At 41.3% G+C, this 23,485-nt stretch overlaps 1 protein-coding gene and 1 long non-coding RNA gene across 3 annotated transcripts; one reads left to right on the top strand and one right to left on the bottom strand.

Annotated features, from left to right (window-relative positions):
- FNTA (farnesyltransferase, CAAX box, subunit alpha) lies at positions 1-20,746 on the bottom strand. 2 transcript variants are annotated; one of them, XM_072950153.1, is made up of 9 exons: positions 20,535-20,746; positions 18,419-18,504; positions 12,472-12,586; positions 8,407-8,511; positions 5,465-5,591; positions 3,906-4,054; positions 1,990-2,052; positions 923-1,094; positions 1-641 (listed from the first exon to the last, which is right to left on the bottom strand). In XM_072950153.1, the coding sequence occupies exons 1-9, from the start codon at positions 20,702-20,704 to the stop codon at positions 519-521; spliced, it is 1,110 nt and encodes a 369-aa protein (XP_072806254.1). In that variant the 5' UTR covers positions 20,705-20,746; the 3' UTR covers positions 1-518. The 2 variants fall into 2 exon arrangements, with proteins under 2 accessions (XP_072806254.1, XP_072806255.1); XM_072950154.1 differs by lacking the exon at positions 20,535-20,746 and adding an exon at positions 20,006-20,231.
- On the top strand, positions 20,668-22,602 carry LOC140689418 (uncharacterized). The gene is made up of 2 exons (XR_012064346.1): positions 20,668-21,082; positions 21,768-22,602. It is a non-coding gene; the product is annotated as an uncharacterized lncRNA (long non-coding RNA).
- The last annotated feature ends 883 nt before the right edge of the window (positions 22,603-23,485 follow it).

A 23,485-nucleotide genomic window follows, 5' to 3' on the forward strand; every position in this document is an offset into this window, starting at 1 on the left:
TTTAGGATTCATCTATAATTTTATTACAAAATCATCCTTTTGGCGTTAGTTGGTTACAGTGATAGCAAGATACTGGAGTGTGGCAAAAGCAGCTCGAACTAACAACTGCATTCCCCACTTTCTGAACCGAAATTTAAGTCACCTCACGTCCTTTAATACGAGTTACCTGCGATCAATAATGCTGCAAATCCTGACACGCATACCATCTAGGGAGGAGTCGATGCTAAGGGACTAGAGCAAATGTTGATAAGACGACAAAAGTTCCTTCGTGGGACTCTGTTTCCTCTCCCTCCAAGCCCCGAGTTACTTTGCTTTTAAAAAGAATCAAATGACCTAGAGCTAGTCTGACTAGCAGCAGCACCCAAGGAGCATCACGCTTAGTTCGTGTTAAAAAGCAGTACCTGTGCGGTGTCCGTTTTACACCACAGGCCACAGGGATGATCTCTCTAGTTTTCTAACTCCTGCGTTAAAGTCTCTTAAAAAAATAAACGCATCCCCTCCAGCTCTTCTGGACGGTGTTATTGCTGTGCATTTGGAGGTGGGTCTCTTTCTGTGCTGTGCTTGCTTTGAAGGGATCTTCCAATATATCTCCAATATTCCTTTCTTATAGTGTCCTTTTCTTTAGCTAGGATCTCACATAACTGAAAACGAGAAACAAAAATTCACCAATGAAAACGTGCGATTCAAACACAAGGGCTCACGCGTCTGGGCTGATACAGTTCAAGTGAGGTCGTGTTCACATGAGATGGGCCACTAGAGCCACATGCTACGTGCACCAGTGATGTGCTGCCTTACAGAGCAGAGCAGCCCTGCGCTGAATTCTGAGTGCGGAAAAGGGGCAGGCGTGTTGGTGGCACTGGGCAGACCCAGCACCGAGATACCAAAAGGAAAAGCCAGCTTTTACCTGGTCGCACCAGCTCACCTCTAGTGCTTTACTGAGAATGTCCTCCTTATTGTCACATTGGTTTTCTAGCATGTCTTCATAGATATCCACGAGAAAGGCAATTAGGTAGGGGGAACTGTGACTCGGTTGTAAATCAAGTAACTGACTTAACAGATTGGGATATTTGGAAAGACCACGATCCTGCAAAATCCTAAAAAATAAAATAAAACAAATAAAGTATTCTCAATTTTGAGAAGGAACAGCAAAAACAGTAGAAAGATCAAAAGAAAATGATGTCCGTAACACAAGCAAGGAAAAGAAACATTTTGAACGAGGCTGAAACTTAATTTTAAATTAAATGTGAGCTTTCTCGTGGATAAATTAAGAGCTGAGTAAAATTAACTAAAAAGGGTACTGAAGTTTAAAGGTTATCACTTACAATGCAAACTGCAACACACAAAATTAAAGGAAAGGAAAATCATCATCTTAAAATAAAAAAGTGAAGGAACAAAACAGGAGCAACGTCTCCGTGTCTCTTGAGGCGGCTCCTTACCCCTCAGCTCTCCAGTTACTAGAGGCCCGGGCCTCTGACACATCTGTCCCACTGGAGATGGGACGGGCCTCCTTACTTTGTGCTCTGGGCCTAGGTTCCTGGGGGACCTTTAAGTTCGACAAGGAGCCTGGAGATGTCAGTGGCCAAGCAAGTGAAGCCCAGCCGGCATACGGGGCCAGCCTTGCAAGAGGACGGCTCTAGGAATGAAGGCAGACAGATGGCTATGCGTCTGCGCCACCTGCTTGTAAATCCTCTGTCTTGCCTCCCTCTGTTCCCGAGCAGAAACTGGTGTGTGTGTTCTGCCCTGAGAGTAAAACCGTATTACTGTTTCCTCATGGACTAATCTAAACACCGTGCTGGCATGTGCTCGGGAAGAAGAGGGTAGAGGGCCCTGTTCCTGGGTGTCATCATGACATTGTTAACGCTTCTGCTCTCGGGTCCAGAAAACTGGAAAATTCTTAGCATCCTTTTGGAATCTGATTATGGGACATATTCCATGATGCGTCATATCAGCAGGTTTAAAAAAACAAAAAAAGGAAAAACCACCTCTTACCCTTTCAAATAGTTCCACGCACTTTCGTTATGGGGTACTAGTTTTATCATTTCCAGGGTGTATCTGTAAGAAGACCACAAACAAACGCGTATGATTTTTAGAGAGCGGTGTAACAATGAGACACCGTTTTCATACGATGGTGGCACAGCCTGGACGTGTGCGTTCCCTCGTCCGTGCTGGGGACTCGGGAACATCCAGGTTATATCTAAACCGGAGACTCCCTCGCATCTGCCGCGGTCAAATCTTATGTGCACTGTCTTCAGTCCTGTACGTTTGCGTCCAACTCGAGGAAGGATCTTCAATGCGAAGGTTCAATTCCCAAGTGGAGAAGCAGCTCTGTGGGAATTGCCTCTGACGTGGGCTTTCCCTCTGAAGGGAATGTCGGCTACAATGAGCAGACTTTCCTTTTGTCGCTAAAGCCATCTTGGGGGAAAGGGCTAAGATCTACTTATGACCAACAAGTCGTTAGTCACTGAAAAAGGAGAACTAATACTCTTGAAAGCTATAATAAAAAATAGACGGCATGCGGATTACAGAGACAAAGAGTGAAAATAAGAAACCAACCCAAGTGCGTACTTCTTAGTTCTGAAACAAGATCACCAGTAAACCACGATGTGACTCTCATTCCAAATGGACACTCCCTTCCCATTCTCTTCCCCTTAAACAGATTTTGAAATATAATTTAGATCCAATTACAAAAAAATTCCAAGGGAGTTACAGAACCCTGCTTCACAATATTCTTGCTCAAACGAGTAACTCACTGACCAAAGTCTGGTAATCTTAGTTTTGTTGCAATGTTGTTCTAACAGCATTTTTTTTTTTCAAAGAGAGTAATACTAAACTCATTCAGCATTATGAAAATTATAAGGAAAGAAGCCTGGAGAAGAGAGTTAATGCAGGACACTGGATCGCAGACTTTTTTTTGTTGCTGTTGTTAATTTAAATCACCAGAACCCCTTGTAGAACAGATAAAATTAGAGCCAGCTGCCCTCACCCAGGCAGAAGGAAGGGCAAAGGAGATGAGGTGCCATGGCATCAGCTCTTCCTAGGAGCGGTTAAAACAACTTTTATAATTAAAGTATGACTGTGATCTTATCAGGCTATAAAAACAATAAACGTAAGTCAAATTTCAAACAGACACCGAGATAAGGTAGACAAAAGAGGTTTGTGGACAGAATATAGAAATTCGTGCCAGTTCAGAGATTTCTAGGTCTCACAGCAGTACTCTGTGTGCTAGAGCAGTTTTCAACTCGGGGCGATTTTTGAGATGATCTGGCAATGCCTGGGGATGTTTCTGTCTGTCACAACCGGGATGGGGTGGGGTTTACCCCTGCTCTGCAGGGCACAGAGGCCGAGAATGTGGCCAAACACCTTACAATGCACAGGACGACAGGGACCCAAGGGGCCCAAGTCCCTGCACCAGAGCAGCGTGGCACCTGGGGGCTATTATCTAAACCTTAAGGAGATCATTTTGGGGGGGGGGGCAGGTGGAGGGGAGGTAATTGGGTTTGTTTATTTATTTATTTACTTATTTATTTAATTTAAATGGTGGTACTGGGGATCAAGCCCAGGACCTTCTGTATGCTAAGCATGTGCTCTACCATTGAGCTATACCTTCCCCTCAATGAGACAGTTTTGAAATAAAGCTTCCTAAATCACTATGAAATGTGATTTCTTCTCAATCCACAGTAGCAACAATATTTCAAGAAACTTAAGACAGTACAAAGTAAAGGCATTCCATAGACTACATTATGTGTAAATTTATCACTGCGGGTTTCCGCCAAGAATTCTGTCCTACTAGGTCCATGTGGGGAGGATGGGGGCGGGCTTGATCCTTTCTGTACCCCCGATGCCGGAGACACGGTAGGCACACAAACACTCTTCTAACGAGCGAACAAGTGAAGGAGATTACTAACTGGACTTCTCTCTCCAATACAGCAGGATCGTTGTAGCCAGTGGTGTTAGAAATTACAAAGTATCTTTGGTTCCAGACAGAGTTATTTCTCACATCCTCTTTGAGAAGTTGGTCTACATACTGTAGCTCATTATCCCAAAGTTTAAATTCCTAAAAGAAAATTAAAGAAGAAAATATCCAGTTAGAGATGTCCTATTATTTCTAAACAATAAAAAATAAATAAAACTTCAGCGAAGTTAAGCAGGCAGAACTAAAGACGTGGGACTCATACTGGAGGAGACGGAGAGCTGCAGGGCAAGGGAACGGGGAGGGGGAGGGAAGAAACGTCATTGAAGACAAGACAACGATCCTGAGGAAGGAAAACAGCAGGAAACGAGAGTCACCCCAGAGCGGCCACAATTCAGCTTCATCCTGTGGAAAACAGCTTATGTCCCAAGCAGAACGTTTTACTATCTGACCCAAGAACTAGTCTGAAGAATTAAACCAAAACACAAGGTATCTCTAACTAAACGCTCATGCATTGCTTACGGTGAAAATGTAGGGAAAAGCCCAAACTCAGTAATAACATAATGATTAACTGTAGTATTGTGTATTAATTTGATGTGATTTGATATTATTACATACATGAAATAAAAGGGAAGTATTCAAAAATTCACATATATAATAAAATTATATTAAAATGTAGAAAAATATGCAATTGGATTTAGATACACATTTTTACATTAAAAAGCAAATTTAAAAAAATTATGGAGAGAAGAAAACCAACAAAGAATTTGAAAAAGGAGTAGAATGGTCAGAACACAGAAATACTACAAAAGTTGGGGATCGTAACTCTGAGAAAGCTAATGGAGATATATTGCTTATTTGATACTAGCAAAAACTAGACTTTTATTAAAAATACTAAATGCCTCTTTTGGAAAATGGATTCCTTTAATCAAATTGGGAAACGCTTACATTTTTAAGCAAAAACTTGCTGATGAAATACTCTTGGTATAATGAACAGTGCAGAAAGTAGCCATCACTGGAAAAAATCCACAGGGCACAACACGACAACTGTTTGCTAGAATGAATAACGTGCCCAGAGTGGGAGTTGTAACCATTCTCTTCTATTCAGGATTTTAACATAAAATTTTAACAAGTGGGCAGAAATAAAATACACAACAGTTCCTGTAAAATCATATTCCAAAGTTTATGCATGCAAAACCTTCATATGTAGCATGCCCTTATAAATAAAATAACACACTTGCATCAAAAATTTACCACTACTTTTTAAGTCACTTTTATTCTTCTTTAGTGTGAAGTTACCAACATATCCAAAGAGGTGATAAAGGCTAACTGACATGAAGGATGTCAGGTTTTCAGCACATATCCTTATAATTCTTAATCATATACGGTGTGTAATGGTCATATAGGGTGTGTAATAATAATCAGCATCATATATGGTGTGTAACAAATGTAATGTGTTTCAGTTTAAGTCTATTTACAATTTAATAGTAATTTAAGTTATTTAATTGTTAAAAAATAAAAATCTGAAAAGTACCGTAATAAGAAAAATGGTACCTGGATGACCCATTGTCGGTGCTGCCAGGCGTGGTAATTCTTTGCATCCTGATTAAGGATATCAGCAATGAACTCAAGCTCTTGAGAGGGATCTCTCAGCCACTCCACCAATACCCGCCTATGATGCCTGAGGCCGGGAGAAGGAAGAAGTTTGTGTTAATTTACCCCCACATCAAAGCATCAGCTGCGTGTGCTGTACCAGGTGATGGGGAGGGACACTCACAAAACAGAAGTTCACCTCTAATGCTCAGGACTCTACTGGAAAGGAAAGGGAACAGGAAAGAAACACTAAGAGAAAAAATTTCAGAACACTAGGTAATGGCTGAGAAACAGAAAACAGTGATCTGTGTGTAAAATGAAACCAGGTACTCGGGGTTTAGAGGAGGTTTATCTCAAGCTAAATCTGGAAGGACAGTAGTCTTCTGACAACCATAATATCCTCTGAAAGGAGTTTTAAACGTTCCCAGGGGCATAATGAGGTCACGGGGAACATGGGTACTACTTTATCAAGCGTGGGGGCACCTCTGGTCCTCAGCAGGTTGTCCGCGTTAAGCCCAAGGGCCACCGTGCAGCCCACTGCTTCTACCACCGGTTCACGCGCAGGACGGAATTCACTCCTACGCTGGCACATAGCTGTGACGAGCGGCAAGTTTGTCAAAAGGGGGGTTTCTGTACCAGGAGAATACTTCTAAGAGTTTTCTCTCGGGTACTGTTTTTATCATTTTCTTTAGCAGAAATAATAGTTATAAAAATCTATAAGTGAAAATGTTCTAAAATTCACTGTGGTGAGAATACACAGATTTACACTTAAATGGGTCGGCAGTATGGTATGTGAATTATAGCTCAATGAAACTGTGGTTTTTTTAAAATTATTAATATTCTTTAGACTAAAAGTGAGCAGGGGTAATGGGCAAAAAGGGAAAGATTTAATGCTTAATGGATGACATATTCTACATGTACGGAAAATTTAAAAATTCGTCTTCGAGAATATTACGAAGGCAAAATACTACCGAGAGGAAGACCCTATAGGGAAAGGTTTCTCAGTCATTTATTTCAGAAGTCTTCCAAGTCAGTGAACACCTGAAATAATTTACTTTTCCAGGTTCCTGGTAAATTTTGTAGTTGAGGAAAAACTTAAGAATTTAGTCGTCCAGGCATTGTGCTAAGTGAAATAAGTCAGACAGAAAAAGACAAATATTGCAAGATATCACTTACACATGGAATTTAAAAAATACAACAAACTAGTGAATCTAACAGAAAAGAAACAGACTCACAGATGTAGAGAAGGAACCAGTGGTTACCAGCTGCGACTTCAACCACTTACTGGATGGTTAGGTCTTCCATCAGCACATCAAACTCCACTTGCCCAATACTGAATCCATCCTTCACCCCCAGAAATGTGCTGCTCTGTTTCCCAAATTCCCCAAGTGGCTGGCACCACCATTCACCCAGGGGTCAAGCCAAAAAAGACATCATTCTTCTCCATCACTCCCCCAATAAATTTAACTTCAAAACCTGTTGCTTCTGTCTCCAGACATCTCTCAAATTTACCCTTCTCTCCCCCACAGCCTGACCACACTCTCCGCTAACCTCCACACTGCAGTGGCCCGCCAGGACGGTGCCCCTATTCTGCCCTCCTCCACCCCGAGGTCAGGGTGAACCTCCTAGGACACAAATCTAATCACGCTACTTCCTGAATTAAAATTTGTCAGTAGCTCTCCACTGCAACTAAGATCAAGTCCAAAGCCCTTAGCAGTGTTCACAAGGCCCTTTGTGACCTCCTCTGAGGGCTCCCAGAGTGCATTCCTGTCACTTGGAATTACACACAGTTCCCTGAGAACGCCATGCTCTTTCATGCCTCGCCCCAGAATATTCTCTTTGCCTCAGTGGTCTTTCCTCTTGGAAATCATCCTTCAGTCTCAGGCATGAAGATAGGGCAGTGCGTGTCCATCATACTGGAAAAAACCCCAAATGGTGGTGACTCCTGCGTCATGAGCAGGCAGTCAGTGGCGGCTTGATGGGGCAGCACGCTGCCTCCTCTCCTTCAGCACGCCCACGGCAACCACCCAGCCACCGCCCCCACCTTCTCCTCCACCATCACCTCCATCACTGCAGTAACAGCCGCAGGAGCTTCCATTCATGGGGGGCTCACTACATGCTGGTGGTGTTCAAGTTCCTTCTTCCATGCCTGCTCTCTGTCCTCCGGCTCTACAACTTCTCTCTTTTCCCCCGTGTTCTGCCTCCCTGCCCACAACCAGCCCCATACCCTCGTCTAGGCTAAGTTAGGGGCTTAATCCCTAGATTACACACTACTGTATACACCGTCAAAACCTCTACCATTATACTTGTCACACTGCTCTGGGAAAGAACTGGTTTTATTATTTGCTTTCCCTTTTAGACTGCCTTTCGTTCATCTTTGTCTCCTTGTCATCAATACAAAGTTTTTAATAAGCAAATGAATGAAAGAGAGTCATTTTATAACACAGTGAATAGAAAACATTTTTTTCGGACTTTTCACCCACACTTTTCCCGGACTCTGGCAGCATCACATGCTAATGCTGAAGTCTTAAAGACCAGGAGCAGCAAATGTCTGAATGTTCACTGTGGGTCAGGCACCACTTTGAGCCCTAAACACAGACATCATGTCAGTATTCTAACGACCCCATAAAAGACAGGTAACATTAGCTCCAGTGCAAAGTACTGAAATTATAAGGAAACAAACAATTCCCTATAGTTTCGTAGCCCACTGGCAGGTACTATTACACAGTGACTTATATCCTTTTTTTTTTTCACTGTTCTGAATATTTTAATGCCTAAAATAATGAGGATACATGTTACATCTGCGTCTTTTCTTCTTCTCATGCGGTATGAAGATGCATTTCCCAAACCCTTTTCTTCTCCTATGGTTATTAAAAAAGAATGACCTTCTGTCTTCATCTTACCAAACTTGATAGTTTTTGGGCTGCTCCTCAATGATTGCAGTGATATAGTTCATTTCCTCATGCAGATCCTTTTGAAGCGACTTTAAGAGGACTCTCCGGAAATGCCTGCAGCAAACACCAAGCACCGCAGTCTCGTTACCCCACAGAAGCTGCCTGGCCACAGGGGCAAGCACGTATACGGACAATACGGTCAGACGCATTTTTTTGGTAGGTGTTCTGTATAACCAATAATTTAGCAATTTAGCTGCTTGTGGTTGTCCAAACTCATACAACTATCTGGTAACTGGAAGAATCAAGCATTTTGAAGCAAAAATAGTGAAAGGAAGCAAATGTGAGATAAAAGAAAAGACAACAATGAATGATTACTTTCAGGTTAAGCTCTGGTTACCAGTGTCCCATTATACAAGAATCAAAAACATTTCTTTCCCTGAATGGTACAGCTTGTTAATTTAGATACATCAGTCATATAATAAATTAATTCCATTACAAGTGTTATCAAATATTTTACTTTTAGAACCACCATAAAAATGTTACTTAAGTACAGGGAACTATACTCAGTATCTTATAATGACCTATGATGAAAAAGAAATATATGTATAAATATATAAAAAAATAAATGAATCACTATGCTGTACACCAAAAATTAACACATTATAAATCAACCATACTTCAATAAAAAAAAGCTACTTATAAATGAAACAAATTTCTCAATTTCTTGAACAGGTGAAGTCAAATCATTAAAAAACCTTTTCCCTAAAGACATGATTAGTTTTGGTCTAATTTTACTTCAAAATTTCCCAACTCAATATATAATAAGAGACAAAAAACTACTTTAAAAATGTAATGCTAAGAGGAGGAATGACAGTGTTTCTCTGTTATAATTAGCTTAAAGAAAATTAGGCTTCGCAGAGCACGGACATGTATCAGCAGCTTGGTTTATGTGGATAATTTCAGACACATTGCTTTAAAAAAACAGCAAATAAACTTAGGAAACTTTAAATGGATTCTAAGTTGCTCTAAGTTACGTACAGTCAGGAATGTCTTTTTTTTTTTTAACTGAAGTATAGTCAGTTGTTAATGTTGTGTCACTTTCTGGCATACAGTGTAATAGTTCAGTCACACATACACACATTTATTTGTTTTCAAATTCTTTTCCATTATACGTTACTATAAGATGTTGATTATAGTTTCCTGTGCTCCACAGTAGAAACTTGTAGGAATTTCTTAAAAGAATACGTGTATTAGAGATACAAATTGATGGACTATAATACTAATAATTCCAGATAAACATGGTAGATTAAACATATAAGTTTATCCTCACTCCCTAGTAAAATCCTACTAAAATGATAGGAAAGAAATAAAAACAATATAAATTCACAAGGACAAAGAGAACTGGGGACGAGAGGATACCACAGCAATGAGACGAGGCCAACAGAATTATGGACAATGCTAAGCTGATAGTTCTAACTGACTTAGAAAAACAGAAGTGCTAAAAAGCTCTTAACTGAGGAAGAAAGGTTCAGAAATCAGAGGTATCAGGCACTTTGAAAACAGGGAGTCAAGGGTGGAGCTGAAAACAGTGTAAAGTCTAGAAAGAGTCCTTAGAAGCCAAGATCCTTCCACCACCCTGAGCAGAGAGGTGACATCTCCTGACCTGGTGTGTACGTATGCGTGTGTGTGTGTGTGTGTGTACACACATACACATTTTTCCCTCTGCTGCTACAACCCTCATAAATTTCCAAGTGATAAGAGCACTGGGGCAGCTCTTGTTCTACTGAGGTGTCCCTGGATGGCTCCTGGTCACCAGAAAGACAAAGGCCTGATTAGAAGCTTGGAATATTCAGCTCCCCCGTGTCACCCCCAGACCGAGAAGACCGGCCGGAAATGGAGTCAATAATCGATCATGCCTACATGAGGAAACCGCCATAAATTCCCCAGAGTAGGGGATTCAGAGGGCTTCCAGGTGGGTGGACACATCCCTGTACTGGGGGAGGGACACCCCAACTCTACGAAGACAGGAGCCCCTGTGCCCAGGACCCTCCCAGACCTCGCCCTACGCATCTCTTCATCAGTCTGTTCATCCATCTCCTTTATCATGTCCTTTAATAAACTGGTAAACCTGTGTTAAGTGCTTCCCTGAGTTCTGTGAGAGGCTCTAGCAATCAATCGAACCCAAGGAGGGGTCATGGGAGCCTCTCCGACGTACAGCCCACCGGTCAGAAGCAACGGCTCTGGGGTGGGGGCAGTCTTGGGGGACTGAGCCCTTAACCTGTGGGACGTGATGCTTCTCCAGGTGGACAGTGTCAGAACTGAGGAAAACTGCAGCACACCCGGGGGTGTCACAGAGAACTGCTTGGGACGGGAAAAATCCACACACACTTGGTGACCAGAAGCACCAGAAGTGAAGTCTTTTGTGTGAAAGTAAAAAAAAAAACATGCAGAAGGAGGACAGGGGTTTTTCCTAAAAAACCAGGGTGAGAGACAAGTGGCTTTATTTTCTGGAAAAATCCAAAGCAGAAAGAAATACCAAGCACAGCAGAAGGCAGAGTGAGGCAAAGGCTGAAACAGGGAAACTTAAGACACTGATATACTAAACAGCTAGATAGCCCCACCCCATCCTCCCGTCAGAACTGAGCCCCAGGACTGCGGCGGCCAAATGTGCAGCCCTCGGGCAACAGCCAGACAGCTCTTCCTCACAGAAACAAACTAGCCAAGAGGAAAGACCCAGAAACACTGACATACGGAGATGTCACACAGAGCAGCCACACCTCCACTCACTTCACAGTGAGGCCCTGTAGTTGACAAATCCTACAACCTGCAGAGATGCCAAAGCAATTTTTTTCCTGCTTCCATTGTAAGTATGAAAGGGGAGCCAAGGTTTACCAATCATTAGAGAAAAATGTTTACATGAAAGAAAGAGACCAGAACAAATACACAGAAAAACGAAAACATACCCCATCCATGAAATAAAAGACAAGACGCCATTAAAGACGAATATTCAGAAAACAAAAAAAGAGCTCTTGTAAATTAAAAATGAGTGCAGACAGAAGAGTTAGAAGATAAAGTTGAAGAAATAGCTCAAAAGGAAAGAAAAAGAAATGAAAATAAGAAAAGACAATCTCAGGAGTACAGCCTGCAGCTGAAAGGCACTCCAGAGAGAGGAAACAGGAGGGAGAGAATCCTCAAAAGAATATTAAAAATTCCCCAAAGCTAAAGGAAAGGTTAAAATGAACGAATGGGAATCTTCTTAGTAGAAGCTAAAAGAAAAACTGTTTTAAAAATCTTAAGGAAAATGATTTCCAGTCTAGAATCCTATTAATAAAGTTGAGAAGAGGTTGAAGGCACTTTTAAGTATATAAAATCTCAAAAACACATTCCCATATATCCTTTTGTAAGTTTCCTTCTACTCAAGGAGAAAATGAGAGAGTAAGTAAACAAATAAAATGAGAGAGTAAATCAAGAAAGAGAAAGATGTGGGCTCCAGCAAACAGGGGACCCAACGCAGGAAGGAGCTGAAGACCAGACGAATGGCGCCCAAGTTCATGGGCAACAAAAAAGGAACTGAAGGACTGCCCGCCGTGTTCAACAAGACACATCGGACACACAGTGGAGTCCAGGAGACAAATTACTTATTAGTAAAAAGAAAACAAAACTAAACCAAAAGGCAATCTGTTAAGGGAAAGGTAATTAAACTACAAAATGTGGGTCAATGTGACCTATACGCTGATTGTTGATTTAACCAGTAACTGTGATGGGGACACTGTAGGAGAGTCAACTTTACATCTTCCACACACACACACATACACACAAAAACAACCAAGTATATTGTTTAGAATATACACGTTATTTGAAGGAAAAACAGTGAAGAGCTGCTGACTCTGGGGAGTGAGATGCTGCAGTGAGAAGGAACAGGGCAGAGGGCGCTATTTTTCATTCTGTCTCTGACTTTTAAACTCAGGCGTGAATTGTCATTTTGATAAAAATGAAAGTTAAGAAAAAGAGAAGCTATCCAAAGTAAAACCTGAAACATTCAGACAGGGAGCAGTCATGATGTGTATCACTTACCACACTGTGTAATTGGCAGCGTTTAACTCAATAGCGTCTCTGGTGAGTTTAAAAGCCCGTTCGCTCCTCTCATCGAGCTGCAGGACCGCCCGGAAATAATCATAAACATCTCTAACTGGAAACAGAGCACACGCCGCATGAGGACTTGTTTAAAATCACAATACAAAGCGTTGTTATACTCTGCGGGGAAGACATCTGATCGCATGTATACGATTTACAACAATATAACAATCAGTCACTCTGATCATGCTTCAGTGCCACAGCCACGAGGTACGTACGTGCAACTGTGCTTACTGCTCGCGTGTATGGACTGCGGTTCATTCCAGACTTCAAATCTCCTGAAGATCTTACTTATTAAATAAAAATCAAGGGTGCATACGTTCAAATATATTCCCTTAGCTGATTTTCTCACATTTTACTCTGATCAGTTTTTTAACTGAGAAAGAAATATACATGATGATAGAAAACTCTTTAACAGTACAAAAATGGTTCACACTAAATTTCCATTCCACTGAATTCCCAGTCCTTCTCCCCAGAAGCAACCACTGTGGACTGATTCCAGTGCATCTTTCTAAATATTTTCTATGCATATATAGTATGTGTCCTAATTCCATCCCGCTTTTTTTTTTTTAATACAAATGAGATCACATCACACTCCACTTAATGGGCCTTGCTTTTCTCAGTCAGACATTAGTCAAGGTAGCATAAACTAGTACAAATCTCTATGGAAAACCATTTGATCATGCCTACTAAAAATTAAAACTGACATGCTCATTGACCCAACAATTTCAGGTCCAGTAAGTTTTCTTACAAATATACTCCTGTATGTGCCCAAAGCATCCAAGGAGATTTACTGGAGGATTTGGTTACATAGGAAATAAACTGCAAACGACTGAAACTTCCGTTAGTAAAGCATGGATTAAGTCCATTACGGTTACACCCATGCAGTGAACGCCATGCAGTTACTAGTCCAGAGGCTGCTATGTCATGTACTGAAATGCTGCAACTGCTGAGGCAGGAAGGTGCAGGGCAGCAGCTACTCGCTTAGTTAATCATATGTGCTTATTATTAACACATCACTGTAAATCAACTGTACTTCAATAAAAAACTAAAATACATATACATATGCTTATTTATGAATTCACTAGTTTGAGGAACACGGATGGGAAGAAGACATAATTTTCAACCACGTTCCCTGTTACAAAGTTCACCGCATTTTTCAAACAGCTGCAGAGCATGTCACTGCGTAGGCACTCTAGTTGTGTCTAACTCGTCCCCTATAAACTGAATGTTTGAACTGTTTTCATTCTTTTGCTGTCCCTACACTGTATGCTTCTGGGCCCACGTGCAAACTCAGTCCATCTGCAGGACAAGTTCCTCCAAGTGGAGTTACTGCACCAAGTTTTCTATCGTCATGTTAAAAAACGGATCAGAATAAAATGTGAGAAAACCAGCTAAGGGAATATATTTGGATGCATACACCCTTGATTTTTCTTTAATACTGCACTGTTGATGGCGACAGGTGTGGCCAGATTAAACTCTCAAATTAACCTCTCAAAAAAGGTCTAGTCAACAGATACAGTCCCTCCAGGACTGGATGAGTACCTGTACTTTTTCCACCTCCTCGCTGACACAGTATTGACATTTCGGATCCTTGTCAATCTCTTAACTGTAGGAACTGAGACCTTAGCCAACATTACCCTATTCCGGTTTTCCACAAGAGAAACTGAGGCTAAGAGAGATTCACAGGCTCACCATGGCCCAGTGTACCTTGGAGACAGAAGCTCAACCCAAATCCAGTCTGCTACCATAGCCCAAGCTGCTAATCACAGTGAACTAACAGACACTGTAGCTGAAATGCCCTCAGACCACAGCACAGATGAACACAGAGAACAGACCACGGCCCGAGGCAGACTCCTAAAAAACCCTGATGTTAAATACTCCTTAATACTTCTTTGTGTCCACAATTAAAAATTTACGTGGACATTCTATGCTATTTTCCTCATAGTATATAATCTTCCAGTTGCACTTTTAGCAGGTCAATGCGCATGAAAACAATGTCAATGTACCCTAAATTGCATAACCATTCGGCTTCTACTGGTAATGTAGACTGTTTTCAATTTTGTTTTATAAAAAAATCGCTGCTTTAAGTTTCCAATGTCTTTTCATTAAAACACTTTACAATTATATATACAATACACATGTATGTATTTATGTATGTGTAAGTTATACATGCAAATTTCCTTAGACTACGATCTCAAAAGTGAAATTACCAGATGAAAACATGAATACTTACAGCTCTTTACAAATTCTGAGACATACAAGGGTCACCAACTTCTCACCATTATCTTTAAAAAGCTGAGTTTAATTCATACCAGAGTAAAATTTAGAAACATAAAACGGCAAACAACTATGGCATATCATGCAGTCATTAAGAACCCAGCTGGCAAATAATTTAAAATGTGTAACAAAATGCTTCTAACGTGTTAACTCCATATAGTGAGTATATATATTTTTTATACACACATATACCCACATACATTAAAAACACATGGGATGTGCACACACACTTGAATCTTAACTCTGGGGAAATGCTGGCAGAGGTGTGCAAGGCTATTCACCAAATGTTATAACCCTGGATAAGGACACTCTTCTTTTGATTTCAACATCTTCAAATTTTTCTACAATGAGCAGGTGTTACTTTAAAAAATATTTTTCATTAAAGGGAAATACATGTTCTACGTAAACACTAAAAACAATATAAAAGTAGATGAAGTTTTAAGACATTTACTGAAAGCATGAAATTTAATTGCTGTTTTTAGGAGCTTCCAATGTTGTTATTTGTCTGTTTACATTTATGCACAATGCAGTATCAGAAATTACTACATATTTTTACACACAGGTTATCTGTTCAAAAATAATTTTAGAAACAGCAGTTGCTCATAAGTTAAGTAACACAGGTGTATACTATTAAAGAATTGCTTTTAGTTGATTTGATAAAGTAAAAAAATAAAAAAGTACATGAGGTTTCCCCTACTCCAAGGCCACTCCCTGGGGCACTGGATCTGTATCAGTGGTAACGGCTGATACCAGTTGCTAGTCTTCCCATTTTTCTGAGCAGATAAATGTAGTTTTGTTCTTGATTATTTTTAACGAAGTTGGTATAACATCATTCATTCTGATTTTCATGTTGGCATTTCCCCTCAGTGATAGGTAGGTCCTTCCACGCCAGAGTATACACACCTACATCACTCTTTTTCACTTTTTCCTACCGTGGACACAGCATAATTTACATGTCAGTGCTATTTTTTTTGCAGAACAGAACAAGCGGGAATAGGATACTCAGTCTCAAGGCTATATATTTTATTTTATTTTTAACTTAGTTTTTATTTACTTTTTTTTTATTTACTTTTTTTTTTGAGGGAGTAGGTGACTAGGTTTATTCACTTATTTACTTTTAGAGGTACTGGGGATTGGACCCAGAGCCTTGTGCATGCTAAGCATGCACTCTACCACTTGAGCTATACCCTCCCCTCTCAAGGCTATATATTTTAAATTGACAGGGTCATAAGTGAATTTGGGATTATACAAATAGAATTTTATACTCTTTAGATTTTTCTGATATTAAAATATTTTTGATTCTAAAATAGTCTTTTAATTAAAAATTACCAATTTAATATAGTATCACAACATTTCTAAAACTTAGCTGTCTTTTTTCAATCAACATGGCTTCTGAGATCTGTCCCTATTATAATGCATCTAGAGCCCCTTACTGGTTGTGTAGCATACAATCGTGTATCTATCCTCCAAAACATGGCTATACACATGGTTTCCAATATTTTGCTTTTTTTCAAAACGTGCTGCAAAATGTAATAACACATCCCGTGCTTACTATCAGCCAGACACTGTTCTATTATTTTATGTGCATACTTCATGCATTCTATAAGCAGTTGCTACTACTATTCTCATTTTATGTAGGAGGAAACAGAGGTATTGAGAGGTCAAATAACTTGTCCAAGGTTACAGAGCCAGTAAAATGGTGCGGTTAGAATTTAAACCAGGTGGCCTGGCGCTGAAGTCGGCTCTTAGCCTTCTAGTACATGTCTTCAGACGCCATATGCCAGAGTGAACCCAGAATGCATCATTTGAAGCAGCGCTTCAAGGCTGTAAGATATGAGCATTTTCCAGTTTTACTAAATATACACACACCACTGCCTTCTGCAGCGGCTCAACATATGAAATCTACCATCTGAAATATGTGGATCTGTTCATATGTGTTAGTATCTGATATTACTAGACAGTTTAAAATTATCTTTCACTCCTAATGATTATGGATTCCCCCCTCCCTATTTAATGGCCAATGAAATCTTCTCTTCTATGAGCTGCCAGTTTATACTCTTTGCTCATTTTTACTTGTCTGTTTCTTTAAACTTTCGGAGGATTAAGGTTCTGAATGTCAATGCCATGTTATGCATCTTCCCCAACGCTGCTGTTTGCCTTTTAACTTGCTCGTGGTGTCTTCCATTGTACTAATCTTAGATTTTGATATTTTCACCTATCAATTTTTGATTGATGGGTCATATATGGTTCTCTCTTCCTTTGTGGTTTCTAACACTGATACAGGTAAGGATTTAAAATTTTTTTACCCTGCAGAAAGAAGTTTTATTATTTTGCACCAAAAGAGAAATGTATGATGATGTCAGTCTTTCCGACATCTCTGTTCTAAGTACCTTATGAATCTGAAAAAGTTGTGCCCTTCAATTCTCTGATCACCAGTGAGGTTAACATCTCTTCATAGGTATTTCTATTTCTTCTAGTAATTTATTTCTTCACATAAAACATCTCTCACAGTTTGGAGGTTTTGCAGTTTCATGCAGTTATACCTTCTGACCTTTGCCTTAATCATTTCTGAGTTATAGATCTTGCCTAATGATTCCTTCTTAGAGTGAAAGTTACTCTCTTTGCTCCTAGTATGTCTACAGTTTTGTTTTAGAACTTTAATGTCATCTGTTTTCATGTAAGACATGAGATAGGGATATGATTTTGTTTATATCCAAATGCACAGCCAGCTGTTACAAAACCATTATTTGATTAATACATCTTTTTCATACAGGTATAAAGTGTTCTTTTTATCAAGTATTAAGTTTCCACCTATATCAATGATCTATTTTAGATTCTTTATTAATCTATTTATTTCTGCACCATTTCCACATGTTATTAACATTAAGTTTAGTAGGACATTGTCGTATTTGGTACGGCAAACCCTCACACCATTATTCCTTCTTTTCAAACATTTCTTGGCATTACCTCATAACCAGAAAAAACAATAAATGCTTTTTGCAAAAGAGGAATGATCTTGGATAACAGAGACTTAATTGAAAGAAATATATAGAGACATAAAACTACGAAACTAGCATTCCATTTTATTCATTTACCCTTTCCTAGAAGAACAACTAACTATTAACATCGCATGGCCTTCAATTTACAAAGCATTTTCACATTCATTATGAAAGAATACTTTGTCAAGGAAGATAATCCCCTTATTCTAATATCAGTAATGTATTCCAACTGAGCCTAACATTTCACAGCTAAAATATTATTTCAAAATGCTCATGTTTCAACAACCAAGGTTTATTCCAAACAGTAAATCATTTATGTTTTACCTTATGTGCAGATTAAATAGTAAATAAAAAGCACAACCATATAGTAGTATTACGTATTATAATGGAACATTCATTCCTTACACTTAGAATATGTCCATTCTTTGGAGAAAATAAAACTTTTAATCATGAAAATAAATGACAAAACCCCATAATATTAGCTTATTTTAAGTCATTTAGATCTTTATTAAACAAAAATCTGTCATCTATCTGGCCACATGTTGTGAATTTCAACTTTACTACTAAGTTTGATTTACAGATCTTACCCTAATAAAAAATAAACTTACACTTTTCACTGTAAATGATCTGGACCACTGGATTCGGGCCATCATTCTGCGGCACTGGATCTATATCAGCCCATTCTGCTCTGTCCCTGAAAATATATATATTTTTTCAGTGATTATATTTGAACATGTAAGAAGAAAAAGAAATCAGAGGTTTTAAAAAATGGCCACAATTACACTTTAACTTATACATAATGGAATCATGGTTGGGTTCTTTGTGACCAAGTTTTGCCACTTTGTTTTACATATTAAATTTCTATAGTAAAAGAAAAATAAAATGAATAATTTGCCAATTAAACTAATTTAATAAGTCAACAGTTTTCCAATTTAAAGTTTTTATATAAATGCAAATGCACGTTTTTTGCAGCAAGCACACAATAGTTTTTAATAAGAAATCAATGTAATTCATTGGTCTAATGAGACTCTTTGAAGTCAGTCTTTTTAAAACTTTGAATAGCAATTTTTTATGTGAGTAATTAGAAACTGATATTTGAATATAAAAACATGATCAGTTTACTGTATACTGAGAGGTGGTCCAGGTCATCAGAGAGAGCAATCTCTGGAATCTGTGGAATACTGGCTCTACCACTTAACTAGCTGTGTGACATTGAGAAAGTTACTCAACCTCTCTGGGCCACAATTTCTTCATTTATAAAATGGAGATACTACTGAGATACTATTACCAACCAACCTTAGAAGGCTGGAGGATTGAGTGAGATAACATGTCAAGCACTTAAAATGTGCATAATAGTAAGCATATAGTATATAGAAAATATAGTATACATACATCAATATATGTAATTAGCATACAGTATATTGTAAATACTCTAAACAGACTATATAATATTACTGTATGCTTAAACAGATACGCTGTGTTATAAATATAGCATAAAATAAACATCTTATGGTAAGCATTCAATGAACATTTCTTATTATTAATGCTAAAATAACATTACCAGGGCAACAACGGATGCCTACAGACATTGTTGTGTGAACTGCCCAGTGTAACTTAATTTCTTTTAACCACTCTTTTACTTACATTACCTATTTTTCAACTTTCTGCACTCATCAGCTATTGACAGCAAAGATTCTGTGCTATCTAAACAAATCCTAAACTTGTGTCCATTACAGAAGGACAAACAAAACGGAAACAAATCCCTGAGGTGTGAGACCTAGAGCTTGGGGGGTAGCGTGACAAAGATAAGGCTGTCCCTTAGTCACAGGGAGATCAGACACAGTCAAGTGAAGCACCTGAATAGTATTCAGCTCAGAGAGGAGGTCTGAGGGCTTTATGGGGCCACGTTAGTCAACTGAAATCACTATAAAGCATTAACTCCAGTAACACAATCTGGAGAGCGGCTTCACTCATTCATAAAATCTAGGCCAATAAGCCATCTAATGGGTTACCTAGAACTGCAGGAGGAAAAATAAAAAGACATTTAAAAATAATAATAAGGACTTCTCAGTCATCTCTGCAGGTTCGAATGGAGCTGGGGAATCAGTATCACCAATAGAGAGCGTAGAACTAATGCGGGCGGGACTGGGTGTTGGTAAAGATGGGGAAGAAAGGCAAAAAAGTTACAGCAGTACCCGGCACTGCCTACTATACATCGCCTGTACTCCGCACTAGGGATGCTCGGACGCATAGGAGAGTTTAACGAACAGCTTTCCAACCTCACAGCCTAACTCGGTGCCGGCTGACGGTGGGCACTAAAATACTGAAAGAAAACGCTGAATGAAAACGTCCCAGTCCTTAAAGCTCTGGTACTAGCGCTCTCCCTTCCAGCAGAACCAACCGCGGGAAGCCCGGCGGCTAAAGCGAGCCAATTCGGACCTTAACTAAATCACTCCCTTTCGGGCGGCCCAACTGCAGCCGTCCCTTCCTATAGAGACTCTCAGAGGGCCAGGGCTGCGGGACCCCCTGAACCGCACCCCCCGCCCCCCGGCCAGGGTCCGTGCCGTCTCCGCGCCGCGCGGTGACAGCGCGGGCCCCACCCCACCGCGCGCCCGCCCGGCCGCCCGCCCGCGAGGCCGCGCGAGCTCCGGCCCCGGCAGCGCCCGGTGCAGCCGGGAGGGCGGGGAAGGCTGCCCGGCGCCGCGGCCTGGCCGTGGGCGTTACCTGTACAGGACGTAGGTGGGCGAGTCCAGGCTCAGGAACCCGTCGTCCATGGGGGACGCCGCCGCCTCTTCCTGTGGCGGCTGGGGCGGCGGCGGCTCGGGCTGACCCGGCTCCGGCTGACCCGCCTCGCCGTCCTGCGCAGCCTCTCCAACCCCGTCTGCGGCCGCCATCTCGCCTGGGCCCGCGGAGTGCGGAGGCGGTGGTGGAGGCCCCGCCCCCAGCCCCGCCCCTCGCCCGGCCCGCGGCCACTTCCGGTTTTCTCGCTCCTACCATAGAGACGCGGGCCAGAGGGCCCCGTGCCGGCGCCCCGGCCTGGCTGTCCCGCCAAGAGACTGCGCCACGCTGCCGGGAGCTCCCGGGTTTCCCGTTTGTCCTCTCCTCAGGCCCCTCCAGACGTCTGTAGCTGGTGTTTGGAACGTGCTAGTGTTGTTAATTATTCGTGTCGGCGGGGGAGGTGGTGGCTCTCCCTGCCTTTTGGACGGGAGCCCCGGACAGAGCAGCTGGCCGCCGTGCTCCGCGTTAGTCGCCTAAGGGCCGTCACGCTCCTTGTACACATCTTTTTTCTTTTGGATGCTAAGAGCTCATACTGCAGAATTTAATCCACGGTTTTTATCTTTTCAAATTTAAGTTCTAATTATACAAGTAGTATGTATGTATGTTATAGGAAAGATAAATAGTCACTGAACAAATACTTTCTGACTACCTAGTATATTCCGGGCTTGCTCCCGGCCCTGTCAGGGGTGACACCTGATGTTTGTAATGGTGTTTGTAACTGCTTAACGGTATCAGGGTTTAAAGGGGGTTTCTCATGCTTTTGTTGACCAGGGTTGAGCTAGAGAAGTGGGGGTGCGGCTTGGGTAGTTGGCTCAGCTCCCTCTGGTGTTGCCTTCAGGGATCATGCTCAGTGCCCTGCTCCTATCCCCCAGTACTCTGCTCTTGACCCCAGTACTCTGCACTTAGCCCCTAGTTCTCTGCTCTTACCACCGTGTGCTCTGCTCTTGACCCCAGTGGTCTGCTCTTGACCCCAGTGCCCTGCTCGTACCCCACCAGTCCTCTGCTCTTACCCCTCTGTGCTCTGCTCTTACCCACTGTGGTTTCTCTGTCTCCTGTTAGAGCTGCGGGCCTCAGCCTGCTTAAAGGCTAAAAGCATATATTAGCCTGACTTTAAACTGCGCAAGTTTTTCCCCAGAGCTCTTCTCCACCAAGGCCCTTCCTCTGCATCCTCTGTTCTAGGTGCAAGAATGCTAAGAGTCCCATAAGCCAGAGGTGAACTTCACATCCAGCAGCGGGAAGAGGCACAGCATCTGCAAAAACAAGAACAGCTTTGCAACAGCTTGTAACCCTGTGTGCGATCTCTGTGGAAACTAGCTCCCTTGAACCCAAACTTTTACTATAAATCCCCCTGCCTTCTCTCCCCAGCAGGCTCCCAGTCTTGGAGGCATTAGCCCACGGTGACTTCCTTTGCCTGGCAAAGAAGTAAAGCTGCCTTTTCTGCTTCATCCAAAACTCTGTCCTCAAGTCTCAATTCTGTAAGTGGGGTTTGGAGGCTGTGTTTTGGGAACAGCAGTGAACAAAGTCTTTTTGGCTATGGAGTTTACATTCTAGCTCAGGGTACCGGAATGTGCCGCCCCAAATATGTCTGTAGGAGTTCAGGACGTGCCTCTCCTTTGCTGCTTTGCTGTATTGGTTATTTTGATCTGTAGGTGCTTGAAAAACGGCACATGGAGGGAGAAGCTTTCTCTGAGCTCTGCCTAAAGACAGAGTCTCCAAAAGGAACTGAACTGCTGTAAATCCCCTCCCTGGGAGTTTCAAGATTGGAAGTGGACACCAACACCCAGACAAGTTTTGTCAAACTATCCTATCTTCAGCCTATTCTGGGGACCCAGGCATCTTTCCTAAAAGTACCCCCAGGACGCCTTCATGTCCTCTCTCCCTATTACCATGGTATTTAAGCCTGAATTCTAAGCAACCTCGGGGAGTTGCTGATTTTTCTCCAGGTCTTGTTAGGTATTTCTCGATTTTCTCAAAGTATGCACGTTAATAAATCTGTTTGGTTTTCCCTTGTTAATCGGTCCTGTATTACAGGGGTCTCAGCCAAGAACTCAGAAGGATGGAAGGAAAATTATTTTTCACCCTCAACAGTAGGTTGTCAGGAAGGCTTTTCAGGGACTGTTTCAGCGGAGACCTGTGAGAGGAAAATGGGTGCCAGTTAGAGATCAGGGGGTGCGCGCGTGGTGTGTTGTTGGGTCAGCAAGGAGCCAGCAGGACTGGGGCCCCACGAATGACAGGAAGCAACTGGCAGGTGACAAGTTTAAAGAGGGAGGGACCATAGTAAGAATTTGGAATTTTATCATTACTGTTTTTGTTGTGGCAAAATAGTCATAACGTGAAACTTATTTTTTTAACCTTTTTTTTTTGCAAGGGGTTATAATTTATTTACTTAATTATTTTTTAAATGGAGGGACTGGGGATTGAACCCAGCACCTCGTGCATGCTGAGCATGTTCTCTACCACTGAGCTCTACCCCTTTAACCATTTTTAAACGTATAGTTTGGTGACCTTAAGTACATTCACATGGTTGTGCAACCATCATCACTGTCCATCTCCAGAACTTTGTCATCTTCTGAAACTGAAACTCTTTAACTGTTTAACATCAACATTCCCTCCTCCCCCACCCCTAGTAATCACTTACATTCTGTCTCTGTGAATATGATGATTCTAGGGACCTCAAAGAAGTGTAGACATACAGCATTTGTCCTTTGGTAACTGGCTTATTTCACCTTGCATAATGCTCTGCAAGTTAATCCGTGTTGTAGGCTGTGTCAGAATTCCCTTCTCTTTTTAAGGCTGCATAATATTCCATTGTATGGATAGACCCCATTAAGTTTATCCATTCATTTGTTAATGAACATTTGGGTTGTTCCCACCTTTGGGCTGTTGTGAATTATGAA

The sequence above is a fragment of the Vicugna pacos genome, chromosome 26, assembly GCF_048564905.1.
Source record: "Vicugna pacos chromosome 26, VicPac4, whole genome shotgun sequence".
Classification (NCBI taxonomy): domain Eukaryota; kingdom Metazoa; phylum Chordata; class Mammalia; order Artiodactyla; family Camelidae; genus Vicugna; species Vicugna pacos.